The sequence below is a fragment of the Danio aesculapii genome, chromosome 7, assembly GCF_903798145.1.
Source record: "Danio aesculapii chromosome 7, fDanAes4.1, whole genome shotgun sequence".
Taxonomy (NCBI): domain Eukaryota; kingdom Metazoa; phylum Chordata; class Actinopteri; order Cypriniformes; family Danionidae; genus Danio; species Danio aesculapii.
This window is the reverse complement of record NC_079441.1, coordinates 37,145,147-37,164,254: the sequence shown is the minus strand read 5'-3', so window position 1 is coordinate 37,164,254 and position 19,108 is coordinate 37,145,147. Positions and strand designations below refer to the sequence as shown.

Genomic DNA, 19,108 nt, shown 5'->3' with positions numbered 1-19,108 from the left:
AAAACTATTTTCAGCAACAAACGTAAACATAACTACAAAAAAAATAAAAATAAAAAAAAATAAAAAATAAAAAGTAACAAACATAAACATGACGACAATCCTAGAAACTTGATTCCTCAGGAAATCAAATGTTTTAAGGAGGAGCCAAGTTTATAATACACCAGCATATTTACCTTCAGCAAACCACTCAGTATCAGGTAGCCATTAATGTTTGCGGACAAATAGTGTAAGATAAGTTTTGAGCCACAGTTAAATAAGGGTTAGAAGTTTGTTCAAAGCTCAGCATGAAGTATGAAGTTTAAAGAAATGTAGTTGAGGGATTTCATACCACTCCAAATTCATATTCAAACCAAAGTTATTAGTATTAGTACATTGAAACAGTGAGTATCGTACTCTACAGACTGACCAAACAGAAATGGACAATTATAGTACAATGTCATTGCAAACTGATTACAGGTTTTCTTTGGTAAACTTTGAATTGTTGCCATCGTCTGTTTGGCCAGTGTGTACAAGTCAATCAACACGGGTCTGTTCAACAGCACACAAGCTCACAGGACACTTATTTTGTGCATTAATAAGCCTTTTTGCAAGAGCGTTCATGTGCTGTGAAAAGAGCTCAAAGTGTATTTGAGTAAAATTAGTAACCCACATACCAGCCGCTGGAAAAGGTCTGTGACTTTCACCTTGGTGGCCGCTGGAATCTCCATCTCAGCTTTCTTTTCCGTTTTAGCTAACAGAGCAAAAAGGAAAACAATGTTACTGCATGTCAAACTAACTTGCATAACAGGCACTGATCTCACACAGAACCAAATTGCACAGTTCAAACTGAATTGCTTTGGTAAAGAGTGTGTTCAATACAGATTCCGTTTTAAATTTAAACAACAGTAGATTTGACCATTTTAAACTTAAACTTTTAAAAAGTATAGTGGAAATGCAGTTTACGTATTAAGCCCATAACATACATTTCTATTAAGCCAGTCATGTGGGAAATTAAGAAAAGACAAAACATTTGTTTATATCTGGTAGGAAAATGCGTTTCAAATGTTCTGGGACACACCCGTATGCATACATGTTTATAATACATAAGAGTTAGTGAAAAGAGCCGGGCATGCTATACTTTCCATTTTATGACTTGCAATTATCCACATTCAAATCTATGAGAATGAAACTAACAGAGAATGCAACTGTTCCAAAGTTAGGATGTGGAAATCATAACCACTGGAACGCCACTGTATAAATGCGACCAACAAAAGGTGGATCTTTCACTGCATGAGCATAGATCTAAATTAAAATAAACTACAGTATTGCAGTGATGCAGAAAAATGAAGTAGATTATATATATTTTACATTCTGGCTAAGTGTTGAATTATGATTTTTTAATAAGACACAAGTGTAGTGTGAATTACTTGACTGATCACTAAACATTTGAACTCTGACTCTGTTCTAAAAAAATGATGGTTCCAATGAGGTCCATCTCTGACTTACAGATAATATCTGGTGCAAGCATGTAGTCTGTGAACTCGTCTTCCTTGTCATTTTGTTCAAACTTAGTGAGAGAGCGATTGAGGCTAGCGTGCAGGATGTCACTCAGGATGTCCAGTTTTTGCAGGTGTCGACAGCGACAATGTGTGCGGATAGCCTCTTCGTGTCCCATGATGGAGCGCTGTAGATGAGCTTTACCTAAGTGACAGGGAGAAAAAAATATTATCTTGGTGTGCTACAGTGGATTATACCATATTTACATCTGTCTGACAGGTCAAGATGCTGTGTTGGGTAAAGCTATTTTCTTTAAGTACTGTAGTATATTAAAATCTTAAACCTACTTATAAAAAAAGGAGAAAAAAAATAGTGCTGGGAAAAAAATTATCACAATTAATCAAATCCAAAATAAAAGTTGTTTTAACAATTTAAATGTGTGTATTGTGTATTTTTATTACGTATATTATACACTCCCTGGCCACTTTTTTAGGTACAACTGTCCAACTGCTCGTTTACGCAAATTTCTAATCAGCCAATCACATGACAGCAACTCAATGCATTTAAGCATGTAGACATGGTCTAGACAATCTGCTGCAGTTCAAACTGAGCATCAGAATGAGGAAGAAAGGTGATTTAAGTGACTTTGAAACTGGAATGTTTGTTGGTGCCAGATGGGCTAGTCTGAGTATTTCAAGAAACTGCTGATCTACTTGGATTTTTAAGCACAACCATCTCTAGGGTTTACAGAGAATGGTCTGAAAAAGAAAAAATATCCAGTGAGCGACAGTTTTGTGGGTGCAAATGCCTTGTTGATGCCAGAGGAGAATAGCCAGACTGGTTTAAGTTGATCGAAAGGCAACAGTAACTCAAATAACCACTAGTTACAGGTTACGAGGTATGCAGAAGAGCATCTCTAAACACACAACACGTTGAACCTTGGAGGCGGATGGGCTACAGCAGCAGAAGACCACACAGGGTGCCACTCCTGTCAGCTAAGATCAGGCTCCAATTTCTACAATTCTACTACAATTCAAAGGCTACAATTCACACAGGCTCACCAAAATTGGACAATAGAAGATTGGAAAAACTTTGCCTGATCTGATGAGTCTTTTCTGCTGCGACATTCGGATGGTAACTTGGCATAAACAACATGAAAGTATGGATCCATCCTGCCTTGTGTCAATGGTTCAAGACGGTGGTGATGGTGTAATGGTGTGGGGGATATTTTCTAGGCACACTTTGGGCCCATTAGTACCAATTGAGCATTGTGTTATCACCACAGCCTACCTCAGTATTGTTGCTGACCATGTCCATCCCTTTATGACCACAGTGTACCCATCTTCTGATGGCTACTTCAAAAATGACAATGAGTTCACTGTACTCAAATGGCCTCCACAGTCACCAGATCTCAATGCAATAAAGCACCTTTGGGATGTGGTGGAACAGGAGATTCACATCATGGATGTGCAGCCAACAAATCTGCAGCAACTGCGTAAAGCTGTCATGTCAATATGGACTAAAATCTCTAAGGAATATTTCCAGTACCTTACTGAATCTATGCCATGAAAGATTAAGGCAGTTCTGAAGGCAAAAGGGGGTCCAACCCAGTACTAGTAAGGTGTACCTAATAAAGTGGCCGATGAGTTTAAATACACACAGGCATGCTTATATTTGAAATTGTTATTTATATTTAGATATAAAATAAAACAGTGTAAGATACAAATTATATATAAATTTAAATATCCATGTAACAAAGTTGTTATGTATAGTGTTGTTGCTACAGTATGTATGTATAACATATGCATAAATATATATATATAATACACAAACATATACTATGTAAAACTTTTATCTTAGATACGATTAATCGTGATCAATTTTTGCCCAGCACTAAAAATAACATAAAACAGTAATGTGAAAGAATGCAAGTAAAACATTTAAGTTTGTAATGTACATTACTTAAAAAAAAAAACTTTACCCAACACTGTCTACACATAAGAGCCTCTCACCTATCCTCCGTCTCTCATCCTTGTTCTTCAGAATGTCAAGAGGAGAGCGTCCCTCTGGCATGGCATCATACAGCTGTGAGAGAGCCTTCTCTTGCTTGTCCTCATCATCACTGGGGTTCACTACACATACAGTACATCCATATTTAAACACTGCATTGTTTTGCTCAATACAACAGGATCCATGCACTGTACATTCTTGTACATTTTAGTGCCTCCCACTGAGGCCATGCTAAATGTGATGGCATTTACACATCCCATTGTGTGTGTGTGTGTGTGTGTGCGTGTGTGTGTGTGTGTAAGCTCATTAATAGACAAAACTGCTCGTCATGGAGATGTTAAAAACACAAGAAGGAGAGGGGGATGGGGGGTGACTGTTTGAAAAACAACAAAAATGTTACATAATCCTATTTGTTCTGGCAGAGTCTATAAGCATACTGTGAAAAGTAGACTGAGATACTGAACTGTCTCTGCCTTTCATTTGCCTCCCTATTATCGTCCTTAAAAAAAATAAAACTCCCCGGAATAAAATTGCAGCAAATGGGCTGATACCCAAATCCTTCTTTACTCTCCCAAGAAAAAAGAAACGGTTTCTATGAACGAGACACAAAGGTAAGCTTTCATAGTTCAAGTGGGCTGTCAGCCAATTAAAGGTGGCCAAGAGCTGTGATTGGCTGCTTGACTTACACTGGTGGTCTAGCAGAGCGGTGGACACAAAGTAATGGGCCAACGAGTCGTAGTGATTGATCTTGAGCTGGGACATGGTGGTCCAGAAAAAGGGCACGTTGCTCTTAATGGGGGTCTCGATCATGGACTGGTGCACTTGAGCGTAGGTTTCTCCCACCTGAGAACAGAAAGAAGAGAAGGCTAAATGTCACGACCACTCCAGACAGAGGTGGAACTCTAGGTTTTAAAACAGACACACTTAAATCTTAAAACCCAAATGTTCCCTTTTACCAATACCGAGAATAATAGTTAGAATAGTGAGAACATCAAAATAAAATAAAAAACAAAGTTCGCTACATTATTTATATGGTTTGGAAAAGTCTCTTATGCTCACCAATGAATAATTTTAAACAAGTGAAAAAAGCAGAGAAACACTATTGGGGTGTTAATAAAACTGTCAAACGATCATTCAGAAACCATTCAAGTATGTTGATTTGGTGAAGCATTCATTATTACCAATATTGAAAACATTTGCCCTGCTTAATATTTTTAGCACTGGATTGTTTTGATTAACTAAACAATAAGAAGAAATAAGATTTAAATAAGAAGATTTTTTATATCAAATTACAAATGTCTTTGCACAATAAAATAACTGATTTCTTTAAGATAAAGTACTGGCCTTTGTAATATAATTGGTAGTATAAGCAGAGTAAAAAAGATTAAACCAAAATCACTGCTTAATATTTACAAAAATCATTTAGCCTTATTAAATCAGGGTTTTTGCAGGTTTGCTAGTCAAATTTGCAGTCAAATTGAAGATATTTTAAGACCTTTTTAAGACCATGCAATTTCAGACTTATACAGGGATAAATGCATTGATTGTTTTAATGGCCCAGCAGAAATAAAAATCTATTAGTTATTTAGTTTATTTTTTAGCCACATTTTTTTTAAAAATGGTTCAAAAAAAGCAGATCTTAGTTGTATACATCCATTTTTCTTCAACATAACATAAGTTAGGAATAGTGTTTCTAAAAGTTTTACTGAGATGTGTTTGGGTAGCTTTACTAAAAATACATTTTTTACAAATGATTTAAGACATACAAGACAATATTTCAGTCAATTTAAGACTTTAAGGCATAAAATTGTGTTTTTGAAATGTAAGACATTTTAAGACCCCACCGATACCCTGTTAAATGTAAACAATGTAAATCTTTCTGCTAATGCTAGTTTATTTTGAGATTTACATTTATTACATTACAATTAGATAACTACACATTTGCCTTAAATCTCAACCAATATCACCCTTGACCAATAAACATAGTACAAACTTTTAACATTGATTTGATAACCAATTTGATTCAAATATATAGGTGAACCCAACAGTAATGTCCCTTTCCAGCCTTTTCGTCAAGCTGAAAACATTAAACAAGTACCTTGGCAGCTTCTTGAGCCATTTTGAGCAGGCTGAAGAACTCATTTCGGATTCCTGGCAGAGTGATCTGCTCAAACAGGCACTCCTGCGCTTGTGCTAGCATCAGCCGGAACAGCATACTCAGCATAGCAGGGCTCATATCATAGCTGGGGGTGTGTGTAAAGGTCTCCTTCAGAAAGTGCAGCACACCTGCAGCAGAACGAGAACAAAATAAAAAAAAAGGATAGAATTTAATATCAGAGTGAATAGGAGAGGTCAAATGTGATGTGCAGCCTAGGAATAACAAACATACAGACATAGATTTTCCAAGCATATTGTATAACTGTGCTTGGAGTTAATTTGTAAGTGCAGAGATCTTACAGGCAAAAAAACACTTGTGGGACAGTGTGCCAATCAATCTCTGTCATAATCACAACTATGGAAGAAGAGACAGAGATTATATTTGGTCCTTCTTTCCGGTGGACATATACAAAACATTCTATGTGATGAAAGGCTGCGGGGTTGGATGTTTTGATAGCTTAAGAAAGACAGCCAAAGCTCTCTTTATGCAGCTGTTATTTTAAGGCAGCTACAAAACCAACACAAGCCACCGAGTTCCCATGAGCTTGTGACAGATCTGCTGTCGAGGGGGAAGAATTACATCATGCTCACTCCACCCCGAAACACAACCAAAACCTGAAAATATGTTCTGATCTCATGAGGCAGGAGTCATCATGACAATTTTAGTCACATTCCTGCACAGTTATGCGTCACATTACCGATGTATCCTTACTGATAAATAACCTACTCAAAAGCTCTCACCTGCAGATTTCTGGAAGGCAGCGATGGCGTCCTCGAGTCCTGCTTGTGTCTGTCTGTCAGCACGAGTGCCAATCTGTGAGTAGAGCGCTGCCATGTTAAAGAGCATGCTGGCTCTCTCCAGGGAGATGTTATTCTGGCACACAGGCATGCCAGTGAAGGAGTCATACCTGTGCAGGAACAAAAAATTAACAGTGTGTTAAACATTTTCACACAGATGATTCAAAGTCAGTGATAATGCTTAATTTGCTGTATTATTAGGATTTGTACTTTACAGTCTCATAAGTCTAAACTATAGTTCACCTAAAAATGAAAATTCTGGTATCTTTTACTCAACCTTTAACTTGTTCCAAACCGGTTTTGTGTTTCTTCCTTCTCTGAAGTCAAAAGAAGATATTTCAAAGAATACTGAAAACCAGCTGTCACTCAGTGACTTCCACTTTATTTTCTCCCTTAGTATGGATGTCAATGGTTGCCGGTTTTCTATATTTTTCAAAATATCTGCTTTTGTGTTGTTCAAAAAAAAGTAACTTAACACGCGTTCGGAACTACATGAGGATGAGTAATCGATGAGTAATGTTTCCACATCTTTAATGCATAAGCTAATATTAACTAACAATGAGCAAATACAATTGTTCCAATATTGATTTAATCTTTGCTAACATTAATATGAACAAATACAGTTCAGTGTTAGCTCACGTTAACTGAAGTGCCTTAAATAACATCAACATTATTATTAAATACTTAAATTAACATTACTATGCTTTAGAAATATTTCCACTGTTAGCTCATGTTATGTAATGTTGTTATCTAATGTTAACAAATGGAAACTTATTTAAAAAGTGTCATCGCATTATTAATAATTCAGCTTAATCTCTCCTGCTTATTTATTATTCTTTTATTTATCGTCACCTCATTTTGTCCCTAGCATATGAATGAAACAAAAAGTTGTTGTATAAACAAACAACAAAGCCAGCTTGACAGCCCAGTTGGACCAGTTGTTTCCAGTTTGCATTTCCTCTAATGTGTTGTCATATTTACAGCTGATACAGTACAGCATAAATCCATTACAAACTTATAACTGCTGGTGTGGGTGAGATGCAACCTACCACGTGAAAAAAATGCCAATCTGACGTGTAGGGGAGAAGAAACGAGTCTCCAGGAAGGAAAGTTGACTGAAGTAGTTGGCAATCAAATCTACACCAGAATTATTGCGACTGGGTGTCCGACAAGCCTGAAACACATTTACATTACCAGCGTTATTAAGACCCATAGGTTAACGCAGAATGATTTTTTTATCTAGTATGAATATTCAATTCTTTATTAATTAAAGAACTGAAGCTTTCAAAAACAATTTAGAAAATTGCTTAATCTCAAAACTTTATAGCTTTAACAATTATGTACAACATTTTGACTTAAAGGTATAGTTCACCCAAAACTGAAAATTCTGTCATCATTTACTCACTCTTCACTAGTTCCAAACCTGTTTGACTTTCTTTCTTCTGTTGAACACAAAGGAAGGTATTTTGAAGAAAGCTGGAAACTTGTAACAATTGACTTCCATAGAATCTTTCTTACTATAGAAGTCAATGGTTACAGGTTTTCAGCTTGTTTTAAAATAACTTCTTTTGTGTTTTACATAAGAAAGAAACTCCTAAAAGGATTAGAACCACTTGAGTGTGAGTAAATTTTCATTTTTGGGCAAACTATCCTTTTTAATGTATAATACATGGTTTAATGAACGATTTTTTTTATCTAGTATGAATATTCAATTCAACCAATATTGCCAACAAATCAACCAACATGGCACATTTTACAAAAAAATAAATAACACATTCCATAAATACTAAATATGATGTAAAAACCACCAGTAGGTGGTGTAAAGTCTACTTGAGTCCCAAAAGACACACTGACTGTACACTATGTACTATGTGTGTAACATGTCATTCAACATCACACACTGAAAGCTCCACTGTGTAATTAAAGCTTAAAGTCCAGAGGGAAGATCATACCTGTCTTAGGTCCATAAGGTCATCGATCTGATTCTGGAAGTTTGAGCCATCTTCACTGTAGTGTTCCAGGATGAAGTCCTGTTCAAATAAATCATTTTTATACCCATTAATCCATACACAAGACACCACATGATCACATATTTGCAGGCCTGTTCGCCTTGTTAAACCTGTCTCTAGAAAAACAGACTTGCAATGACATACTGTCATAACTTCACATGTAAAAGAGTATGTTATTACAGTTTGCCTAAATTACAGATCGGAGACAAACAAAAATCCATCCGATTGATCTCCATCTCTCAACATTCATCTCAACGCCCATATATTTACGAGACAATAAGAGGAATTCATCAAGACTTATTAAAGTTTTATTGAGTCCCTGTTTATTATTCTGTGACCTACTTTCCTTTTCCACTCAGAAAAGCTTTGAAAGCCACCTGACTGCAGGCCTTATAACTGAGGTAAACACTGAGGGGGTGTTGTGAAAGAAACAGACCTTGAGAGGAACAGAGAAATCCACATCTTTCGTCTCCTTTAGTCCCAGAGGAATGAGCGGGATGCTGGATGTCTCTCTGTAAAATGAAATACATGGAGAGAACAGAATTGAATTTAGAAAAACCATCATGAGAATACATTCAGTATTTCTGTAAGAAACAGTACAACTTCAAGGTTGACTTAGAAATGCCAGTCCTCCTCCTGTCTCGGTGACTCAGAAGTGAGACATGCTTACATGTCCAACTGTATTTGACCCCTGTCATACATTACTAATACTACAACTATTCTCTCTAATCTTTAATTAGCTCTAAGACTGAATCAGCTGATAACAGAGTAAAGGACGCTTTACCCCCACAAGCCTATTGACCCACTTGAGTTGTAGAAAAGTAATGACCTGTTGCCTGGGTCACAGGTGCATGTGCAAATCTGCAAACTTAGATTAGCACAATACAATGCAATTGTTTTAGTGGTGTCAATGCGTTTGCTATGGTGCTGCTGTTAGTAATGGGCCTGAGCTGAAAGCAGTCTGGGTGAAGACGGATGAGAGAACACATGAGTGTGAGCTGATGAGAGGCAGTCCTGGCCTGCCCTGATTGCGTCTAGATGACTGATAACAGTTCAGCCCCAGTGCGGTTCTGGGAAATGCTTGCGAGAAATATTGTGGATCAGAGGAAATGACAAAGCAAATATGCCTGTAAATAAAATCCCAAAAGACATAAACAGAGAATTCTGATTTGTTAACATTGGTTAATGCATTATGTGCCATGCTTTATTTTTTATAAAGACAATAATGCTTTTATTAAGCAAGACTGCATTAAAATGATCCATTAAAAAGTGTAATGCTGTAAAAGGATTTGAACTTTGTTGATTATTATTTGAATCCTGAAAAATACTGTGGCTTTTTTGTTTAAAGAATTAAAACAAGTCATTTTAAATAATCACATTTCACAACATTATCATATTTGCTTATTCTTTCTTAATTAAAGAACTATTGCTTTTAAAAACTATTTAGAAAATAGCTTAAAGCCTCAAAACTTTATAGCTTTAACAGTTATGTACAAAAACATTTTACTTAAAGGTATAGTTCACCCAAAAATGCAAATTCTGTCATCATTTACTTACTCTTGTTTCAAACCAGTTTGACTTTCTTTCTTATGTTAAACACAAAAGAAAGTATTTTGAACAAAGCTGGAAACCTGTAATCATTGACTTTCATAGAATCTTTCTTACTATGGAAGTGAATGCTTGCCAGTGTAGGCGAAAGTTACTTTAGAAAGTAATGCATTACAATATTGAGTTACTCCACAAAAAGTACCTAATGTGGTACATTACTTTTGAGTTACTTTTTCTGACCTGGCTGAGGCTTGATCTCTTTCAGAACTTGCAGGGTATTTTTCTGTTCATAAAATAAAGGAGCATACATTTATTGACACACTGTATAACCCACACCTACCATACCACCTTTTATTCCATGTGCTTAAAGTAATGAGAATACTTCCATCAAAGAAATGTAAGACTTGTGATTACACTAATTTTAATTCAGCAAACTATTTTTAAAAGCGTATTAAGTAATCAAAAAAGTAACTCAGGTTACATTTTTTTAACATGTAACTCAAATATTAGTACTTATTTTTTTTAATGATGCATTACTTTACTCGTTACTTAGAAAAGTACGATTATTACGCAAGTCTTGTTATTTGTAATGCGTTACCCCCAACACTGATGGTTACAGGTTTTCAGCCTGCTTTAAAATAGCTTTATTTTGTGTTTTACAGAAAAAAGAAATTCATAAAGGATTAGAACAACTTGAGTGAGTGAAGTTTAATTTTTGGGTGAACTATCCCTTTAAATGTACTTTACATGTTTTAATGAACTGGCACTAATTAACATTCCACAATAAAAACATTATCAGGGAACAATCATACATTTATAAATAAGCTAGAAAATTACTGTAAATCATTATACAGTGTATTAAATAATGTTAACAAATTAAAGCACAGTCAAATTAAAGTACAACCAAATTAAACACACAATGAGCAAACAGAGAAAATGAAGTTTATTCATCTAAAGTGCTCAGCATAATTGAGTACACCCCATTTTGAAAATTAATATTTTTCTCCATTTCTCAGTGAATATAAGCAATGTATTTTGGTGGATTTAAACAAAACAGATTTATTAACAGATATATTTATTAAAATAATATTTTAGACATCCAACATATTTAGAAATTAAAAGATAATACAATTAAATCCAAGCAAAATATTGCAAAATAAATTACAACCCAAGTTTCAACTCAATTTTTCGCTTCTCTTGATGTTTTCTCTTTTTAAAATTTGTATTTAATATTTTTTTATAACCTATAAATTTGAGGGTCCTGGTTTTTGGACTGTTATTGTACCAAGTTATTTTGTTAGATTAGATTAGTCAGTACTGAAGCCAAATCTGGAGCTAAAGTATACGCACAAATATAATATTGTAGAGCTTCCTATTAAAAATATGAATTTAAAAAAGAGATTTGTGAGGGGTGTACTTATATATGCGGAGCACTGTAATTTAGGAACAGATAATGCACTCTATTTATAGTCAACATTTGAAGCTGATCAAAACTTTATCTAATTTGTTCTAAAACTATTAAACGACAACCATTCTTGTCTTAGGACAATTTTTATAATTGTTTAAATCAACTTCAAATGTTCACTACTGTAATACTATTCTCCTACTGGAAACAATATTAGATCATAACAACATGACTTCCATGTTATGAGTGTAACACCAAAGCACTCATCACAACATTGTGCTGTGGCATCCACCACGTTCTTCAGTGCACTGCGTAATGAGAACTTCAAAGAATGCAAGCCAATCACAGTGCAGAGAACGTCCACAGCAGTGAGACACTGAGAACAGAGGACTGGTTTTGTTTCTGTACGCTCTTCAGGCCATGAGAAAAGTTTGTGTTTCAAAACCAGACAGAGAGGGATAGAGGGGGGTGCAGGCCAGGGGCATGAAAGAAATGAAAGAATGTGGTTCTGTCCTTACACACACAGACACACACACATAAAAACAGTAAGCTGGCAACCAGGTGCAATGGAGAATGGTACATTGTGTTTAGCTACAGGAAGACCTTGTTCTGTTTAAATCTCTGTGCATGAAACACATGTGATAACACTACGCCAATGGGAATGTGCCTGTTTTCACATGTTATCACACTCAAGTGATAGGCATTGTTTGTTTAAGAGGACAAATAAAAAAAAGTTTGTAGAAATCTGAAGAAAAATAAACATTTGCAGTGCTAAACTAAATCATAACCAGATGTCTCATTTATAAACGTTGTGTCTGCACAAAATAGGGGTGGAAGTGTGTGTACAGTAGGGCTGCACAATATATCATTTCAGCATCGATATCGCAATGTCCAATGGTTGATCAGACATTACCGTTCAGAACATAGTGTAGTCATTTCCGAATTTTACCTTTTAGCCTGTGACTGTGTAAGAATTCAGCTAATTTAAGCCATTTGGGCACAATAAACTTAACATCTGTAGCTTAAAGATTATTGTACCATATGTAATTATTTACTCAAAGTGATTCAGTGTTGCTATTATTACTATTATTATTTGTAGAAGTAATAGTAGTAGGAACTGTGCATTCACACTGAAACGACAACGCTGTCTGCCTTTACAGCTCCAGCGGTGAGAGCATCAAAATTCGCTTCATTGATCTCGTATTTAAAGGGGCCACAGCAGCATATCGTATCAGTTACATTCCTGCATAAAACATGCTTTCTAGCATGAAGATGTTGCACACTTATTATCAAATTCATTTAACAATGGAAGATCGAGTTGCATGTGGTGTGGCTTTGCTCCACTTAATTATCCAATATGTGTTCATATGTCTGAAATATTCTAAAGCAGCAATACTGTTTTGTATTGTCGCATGAGATTCCTGCTTTTTGAAGAAAAAATAAATATATATAACATTAATGCACATCAGTAACTCGCCAGTAACTTTTTTAATGCATGTTCCTGTAAGATAACATTGCAAATAATTGGAAATCCGACGACCGCAATAATCAAACCACTGTGGTCGGAACCAAAGTTCACAGTGACTGTGTTCTCTGGACTCCTCTCAAGCGGTGGACTTCCACATTTCGATTGCTTACTGCCGAACTGCGTCATAGCTCATTACCATAAAGTTGACTTGATTTCAACTCTCCTCGACGCCCACACCGGCGAAGAAGTGTCGCGCCGCACCGTTTATCGTCGCCGACTCCCATTGAAAATGAATGACTTTCGGCAACTTTGACGCTCTCGCCGCTTTCGGTGTGAACGTACAGTAATACAGCCCTACCATACAGAATTATCCAAATTCATCTAAAATTATCAATTCTTGATCAACTTTAAACAAATGGAAATTGAATTTATAAATTACATGTATATTTAGTAAAAAAATGGAAAAAAGAATTGTTTTTTGGTAGGGCTGAGCGATGTGGCAAAAATGCAATCTTGATAATTATTTTTCATAGTGAACAATTTTTTTTACTCCATTGAATTTGATTATATAGACAAAATAAAAATATATAAATAAATATAAAAAATAAATAGATAGAATTTTTTTTAATAAATATTAAAAAATTTAAAATAAATAAATATTAAATAAATAAATTTTTTGGATGAACTATACCTTTAACCAATACCACACTTATACCTAAAAAGCAGAAAAAAAACAATTGTCAGTCTCTCATGTTTACAGCTTTAAAGTGAGCTGTAATTGCATATGTAGGTCAGGGGTTCAGAATCAGGTGCAGATGTCTGCAGGAGGTTTTTCTGGTTTACTACCAACCCTCCAGGCAAAGGGGATAAACACTCTTTCATCAGTGTTTGGCCCAGAGGAACAAACCAGAGGTGGTAGTAAGCCTCAACATGTTATGAAGCAAATCCCGATGAAGAACTAGGCCAACACAGCTCAGTTAAGCAAGGGTTTGAGCTGAAAATATGGCTGAGCTTTTGCAGAATGTTATTCACATCAGGACAGACAGTGAAGGATGCCAACAACACTCAAGTGTGTACACGTGAACACACACACACACACATATTCACCCTCACCGCGGTCTGAGAGGCAAACGAGGGCTTAGAGAGGATTTAAAGAGGACAAGAATCTAACCGTAACCAAGGAAACACTCAAGGCCTGCAAACTAAACACAACACATCCACAGCGTGACAGTCACAAAAGCATGACTGCGGTCCCCTTTCAATCTTTTCATTTAAAAGGATCCCAAAAGGATCACTTGAACGTCCTTGAATAAAGATTACATGATTTTTCTTTATCTTATCTCCATCTGCCATAAGATATACCTTTTCTAAGCAATGACATTTTTCATAAAAACAATAAAAATAAATAATAATAATAATAATAATAATAATAATAATAATAATAATAATAATAATAATAATAATAATAATAATAATAATATATACTATAAACTCAAATTGAAAAGCTGAAGGAAAACAAATTCTCACATTTTCTTCTGCAATGGGAATGAGGACACATGTGGCATGTGTGTGAAGGGAGAATGAGCCTGACAATTCACTAGAATCATCAACCTGTCAAACCGCTTATTCAAAAACCCGTCTGACCAGTTTTGTATAGAGTTGCTTTCTATTAGGAATCTGATTAATGTAGAGAAACTCAAGTCGATGCAGATGACTGACCAATCAACTGATAAGCCAAGGGGAATTGATTGGAGAATCTTTGTCAATTGCTAATTGCTGAAATCCCACATAAGTGGTAGATTGGTGGAGGGGGCGCATTATTGTCAGTTCTTAAAAAGATGAATATCATGTCAAGATTCACACAGACGCATTTCTTTAAAAATTAAAAAATTATAATAATGTGCACTGAAAATCACTTATATTAAATAAGGCAACATTCAAGTCAATCTTGTTTAAATTTCTTGTTCGAAAACATCAGTGCCAAGATTCATAACATGCAGCATAATTGTGCATCCCAAGCTTAAGTCTGGCTCTGGAAACATGTCACCAAACATCTAAGAAAAAACATTTATATATACATATGTATGTATGTACGTACGTACGTATGTATGTATGTTTTTTATTATTTAAAATAACATTATTTTGCTTACCCCATTGGTAGATTTTGCTTTCTTTAAGAAAAAGCTAACTTAATATAGGCATATTATTTCTTAAACCAAGACAATTTTGGGGGGTCTAGAAAATACACCTTGATTTTAGAATATATAGATATTCAGACAAGAAACGAGACAAAAAATCTAAGCAAGAAAAGCATTTTTTGCAGTGAAGCAGCAGTTAACTGAAGCACTTCTTAAATGTGCATCATTTCAGAAGAAATATATCTTCTATTGCCTACAGTACGTGGAATCACACAGAAATTCCAAAAAAAGCTTTGCATATTTCCGAGAAATTGAAACACCTGTAACAAAAATCTAAAGACCCCCTGGGCATTCTGTGTTTTATGACATATTTTGGCACATGAGATCACTCTTTCAGCTATCAGTAACCATATGGTTCTCTCAATTCCACACTAACCATATTTAAAAACATTCCAGATAATTTCCTCCTAGGACAGTACAGATGAGATAATGCAGGGCATAGAGTTCTTAATCATTCTGTACACACCCCTCGCATTACTGTAACTCATCAGGGAGGCTCTGTGTGTCCAGATGAACTGTGTGTGAGCAGTAACTGGGCATTCTGTCTCTGCGGATCATTCTGTGACATGAACTTGTTCTCACTGTATCTTACTTCATTAATCAATGCTACAGTGTGTGTGAGCGTGTGTGTACTTACTGTACGTTCTGATAAACTTCCACGGAGCTGTTGAGTCCCTCCAGCTGTTCCATAAGAAGCTGTAAATCTGAGTTGACATAACTCAACTCCAGCACCACCTGCTCCCGAACTTTATTATTGGAAGTCGCCCTTGAGAGAGAGAGAGAAAGGGGAAAAAAAGATAAGCGAAGATCATACCAAACTAAATCTATAACGGGACAAGTGATACAATTTCATAATGTCTCTGGTTTAGAAGGCACGCATATCTTACACCTTTGACAACATGTAAGAGAACTCTTTTCTGTCTTTAGGATCTGTCTGTAAAGTTTAAGCTCAAAATACCCATCAGATTATTTACTATAGCCTCCACAATCTGTCCATTTTGGTGTCTGAGTACAGTGCAGCTGTTTTTGTAGCCTGTGGCTTTAAATGCAAATGAGCTGCTTCTCCCCGCCCACCGCTCCCATATGCGTGTCTGCTTCTCCTGCATTACAGCAGATAAACAGCAGTCAGTGATAGAGACAGACACGGATGAAACTGAAATACCGCTCATTAGCCAAAAATAGCGATTAAGTTTATTTGATGTATTTGTGATGGAGTTTATTCAAGTCTTTCTGAAATGATGTGGCTGTGGTGATTACAGCGGTTACAAACATGCTGTTTAAAAAACATTTTAAACTTCTAGAAAATCACAGAGAGAACACATATTTTAATTCCAAGTTTCTTTATATAAAAAAAAAAGTGTTCTGCTGACATGTGTACACGTTATTATAGAAACAGGGCGCTTGTCAATCAATCAGTGGGCGGGAAAAACCGCACTCCATCACGTTGGGGTGGGCCTCAAAATCTCTGGGATTTATGGTTTATTTTAACATCAGGAAATTAAAAAAAAGAGACTTTTTGGGTTTCTATTACTCCAATATGACAGTGGACACACTATACCTACACACAGTTCCAAATAGCTTACAAAAGTTGATTTTTATCATCAATGCCCTTTAAGACTGGACCCTTTGGTGTTTTTTGTGCTCCCAGAACACGTGGTACAAATACAAAATAAAAAGTGTGCAGTAAACTGCTAAACACACGCACACACACATGTACGCACAGTAAGGCTTTGGAATTTATATGCACAGTAACCAAAACAAACTCATTTTATAAAGAGAGTTATATTCAAATAGCTTCCCAATTTCCTACATGAATTTTATTCAAAACTCTTTTTAGTGAAGCAAGAGCAAATTGAGCATGTCTGTTTGGATCTATTATCTGAATCAGAATCAGAATCTGAATCAGAATCAGTTTTATTGCCAAGTGTGCTTCACACACACACACACACACACACACACACACACAAGGAATTTGTTTTGGCTACAGAAGCTTCCAGTGTACATAAAGTGACAACACAAAATAAATATGAAAAAAATAATAATAATAAAATAAAAATGATAACATTAAACAGATGCCGTTAGTCAAGAAACCTGTAAGTACAGATTGTTATAAATATACAGGTTATAAGGTGCTGTGTACAAGTGCGAATGTAGAAAGTATTGCATTGTATATTGATATAAGGTGCTGTGTACAAGTGCGTATGAGAAAGTATTGCACATATTTATTGCACAGTAGGGGAATATTTAACTATTCATAAGGTAGACAGCCTGAGGAAAGAAACTTTTCCTGTGTCTGGCTGTTTTTGTGCTTGGTGCTCTGAAGCGCTGACCAGACGGTAACAGTTGGAACAGGTAGTGTGCTGGGTGTGAGGCGTCCAGAGTGATTTTGCGAGCCCTTTTTTTCACTCTGGAAGAGTACAGTTCTTGAAGTGTAGGAAGGGTTGTGCCAGTCAGTGATTCGTTCAGCAGTCCGGACTATTCACTGTAGTCTACGGAGGTCGGTTTTGGCAGCTGAGCCGAACCAGACAATCAATCACTGCTTCAACAATCAATCATTGTTTCTATTCAAATCACAAACTTTGTAGTTCTTCCAGACTCCCGGGGGGGATCAAAAACTGTCCTGGGATACTATATAATAATGATGATGATGATTATTAGAACACATCACCTCTCATTTGGCTCATGGCAAAGTGAATTGCCCAACTCAGCATGTAGAATTGGCCTTGGCTGTTGGTGAAAGAGAGAACTCTGATTGGCGGTTTTGCTAAAAATCAAAGTGTGAGAGCAAAAACTGAAGAAGCAAAACGATGCAAATCAAGAGGGAACTCAAAGCAGTCGGCTGTCACCTCATCTTAAATATTTTCAGGCCATATGGATTATCAGATAATCAGAGATATTTGCATGAGAATTTCTCTCTATGGTATTCTACAAAGTATTGTGAACATGATATGTAAATACTGCTTTGTTTACGGTTTGTATTTGTGCAACTAGTTCTGATTTACTGTGAAATGATAATACAGCGGGTATGGATAGATGCATCCTCTCATACAGGAGCAGAAAGTACATTCTCATTCATTTGATTGTAATGCAATAATCTGCACCTTTTGTAAAGCTGCTTTGAAACAGGAAATATTGTAAAAAGTTAAACTTAAATCATTTCAGTCGGCTGTTGTCTGTTTGGTGTGTTCCTGTGCAGCTTTTTGGTCCAGACAGGACCTGACGCAGCTGACATGAGGCAACAGCACAGTTGGTTTTTAACTGTCGCTAGTTTTTTGACCTTAGCTTTTCGTGTCCCAGGCTTATTAAAGCAATACCAAAGGGTTAAAATTTTAAATAAAACTGAAGTAATAAAAACTAAAAAAAATACACAAAATTGCATAGAAATAAGGATGCATGATGATGATTTACTTTTATTGTGTTACATGTGGAAACATGATTGCTTATTTCAGTTTGTCCCCAAAGCTTGTCTTAATGCAATTCAAGATGTTCTTTAACATTACAGTAATAAACATAACTTGAATGAGTCATGTTCATCTTTGCTGAATACCTAACACATCTCTCACTGATGTGACGCATGAAGCCGCATGTACAGATACACCTGAGTGGGAGTTGACCTGAACTTCTGCTTTTCACATGTTCTATTGCAGTGTTTCTTAACCACATTCCTGGAGGACAACTAGCTCTGCACAATGTCCATGGCTGCATCTGAAATCGCCTACTGCTTGAGCATGTACTATATTTGAATTTGCTACATGACCGTTCGAACCATCATCAGCCTTTCAATTTTTTTCCAATGGATTGCGAACCCTTGAGTTATTCTTAACAAAACAACGTAATTAGTTGCAGCAGATTGATTTTATGGCAAAATGTTCAACTTTGACACCTTTGCGGCATTCGTACATTAAAAACAAAGGCCACAACTGAACACAGAGGACAATCTCTAAGTGGCGGTCTCTAAAATTAAACAATGTGCTGTAAACACTGTGCCCACCTGCCTCATTAAGTGAGGTTAATATTAAATTAAATTAATAATGAATAT

The 19,108-nt window shown here is 35.9% G+C and overlaps 1 protein-coding gene across 2 annotated transcripts in view; it reads right to left on the bottom strand.

Moving 5' to 3' along the window:
* Positions 1-19,108, bottom strand: part of rhpn2 (rhophilin, Rho GTPase binding protein 2) — a 43,361-nt gene that overhangs the window by 11,595 nt on the left and 12,658 nt on the right. The window contains exons 3-12 of one of the 2 annotated variants that reach the window (XM_056461819.1): positions 15,707-15,835; positions 8,887-8,962; positions 8,394-8,471; positions 7,491-7,615; positions 6,385-6,551; positions 5,585-5,772; positions 4,173-4,329; positions 3,489-3,608; positions 1,486-1,680; positions 654-730 (exon numbers count right to left, since the gene is read on the bottom strand). In XM_056461819.1, coding sequence (XP_056317794.1) covers positions 654-730; positions 1,486-1,680; positions 3,489-3,608; positions 4,173-4,329; positions 5,585-5,772; positions 6,385-6,551; positions 7,491-7,615; positions 8,394-8,471; positions 8,887-8,962; positions 15,707-15,835 — 1,312 coding nt within the window. The remainder of the gene's footprint in view (positions 1-653; positions 731-1,485; positions 1,681-3,488; positions 3,609-4,172; positions 4,330-5,584; positions 5,773-6,384; positions 6,552-7,490; positions 7,616-8,393; positions 8,472-8,886; positions 8,963-15,706; positions 15,836-19,108) is intronic. The other variant, XM_056461820.1, reaches the window with a different exon arrangement.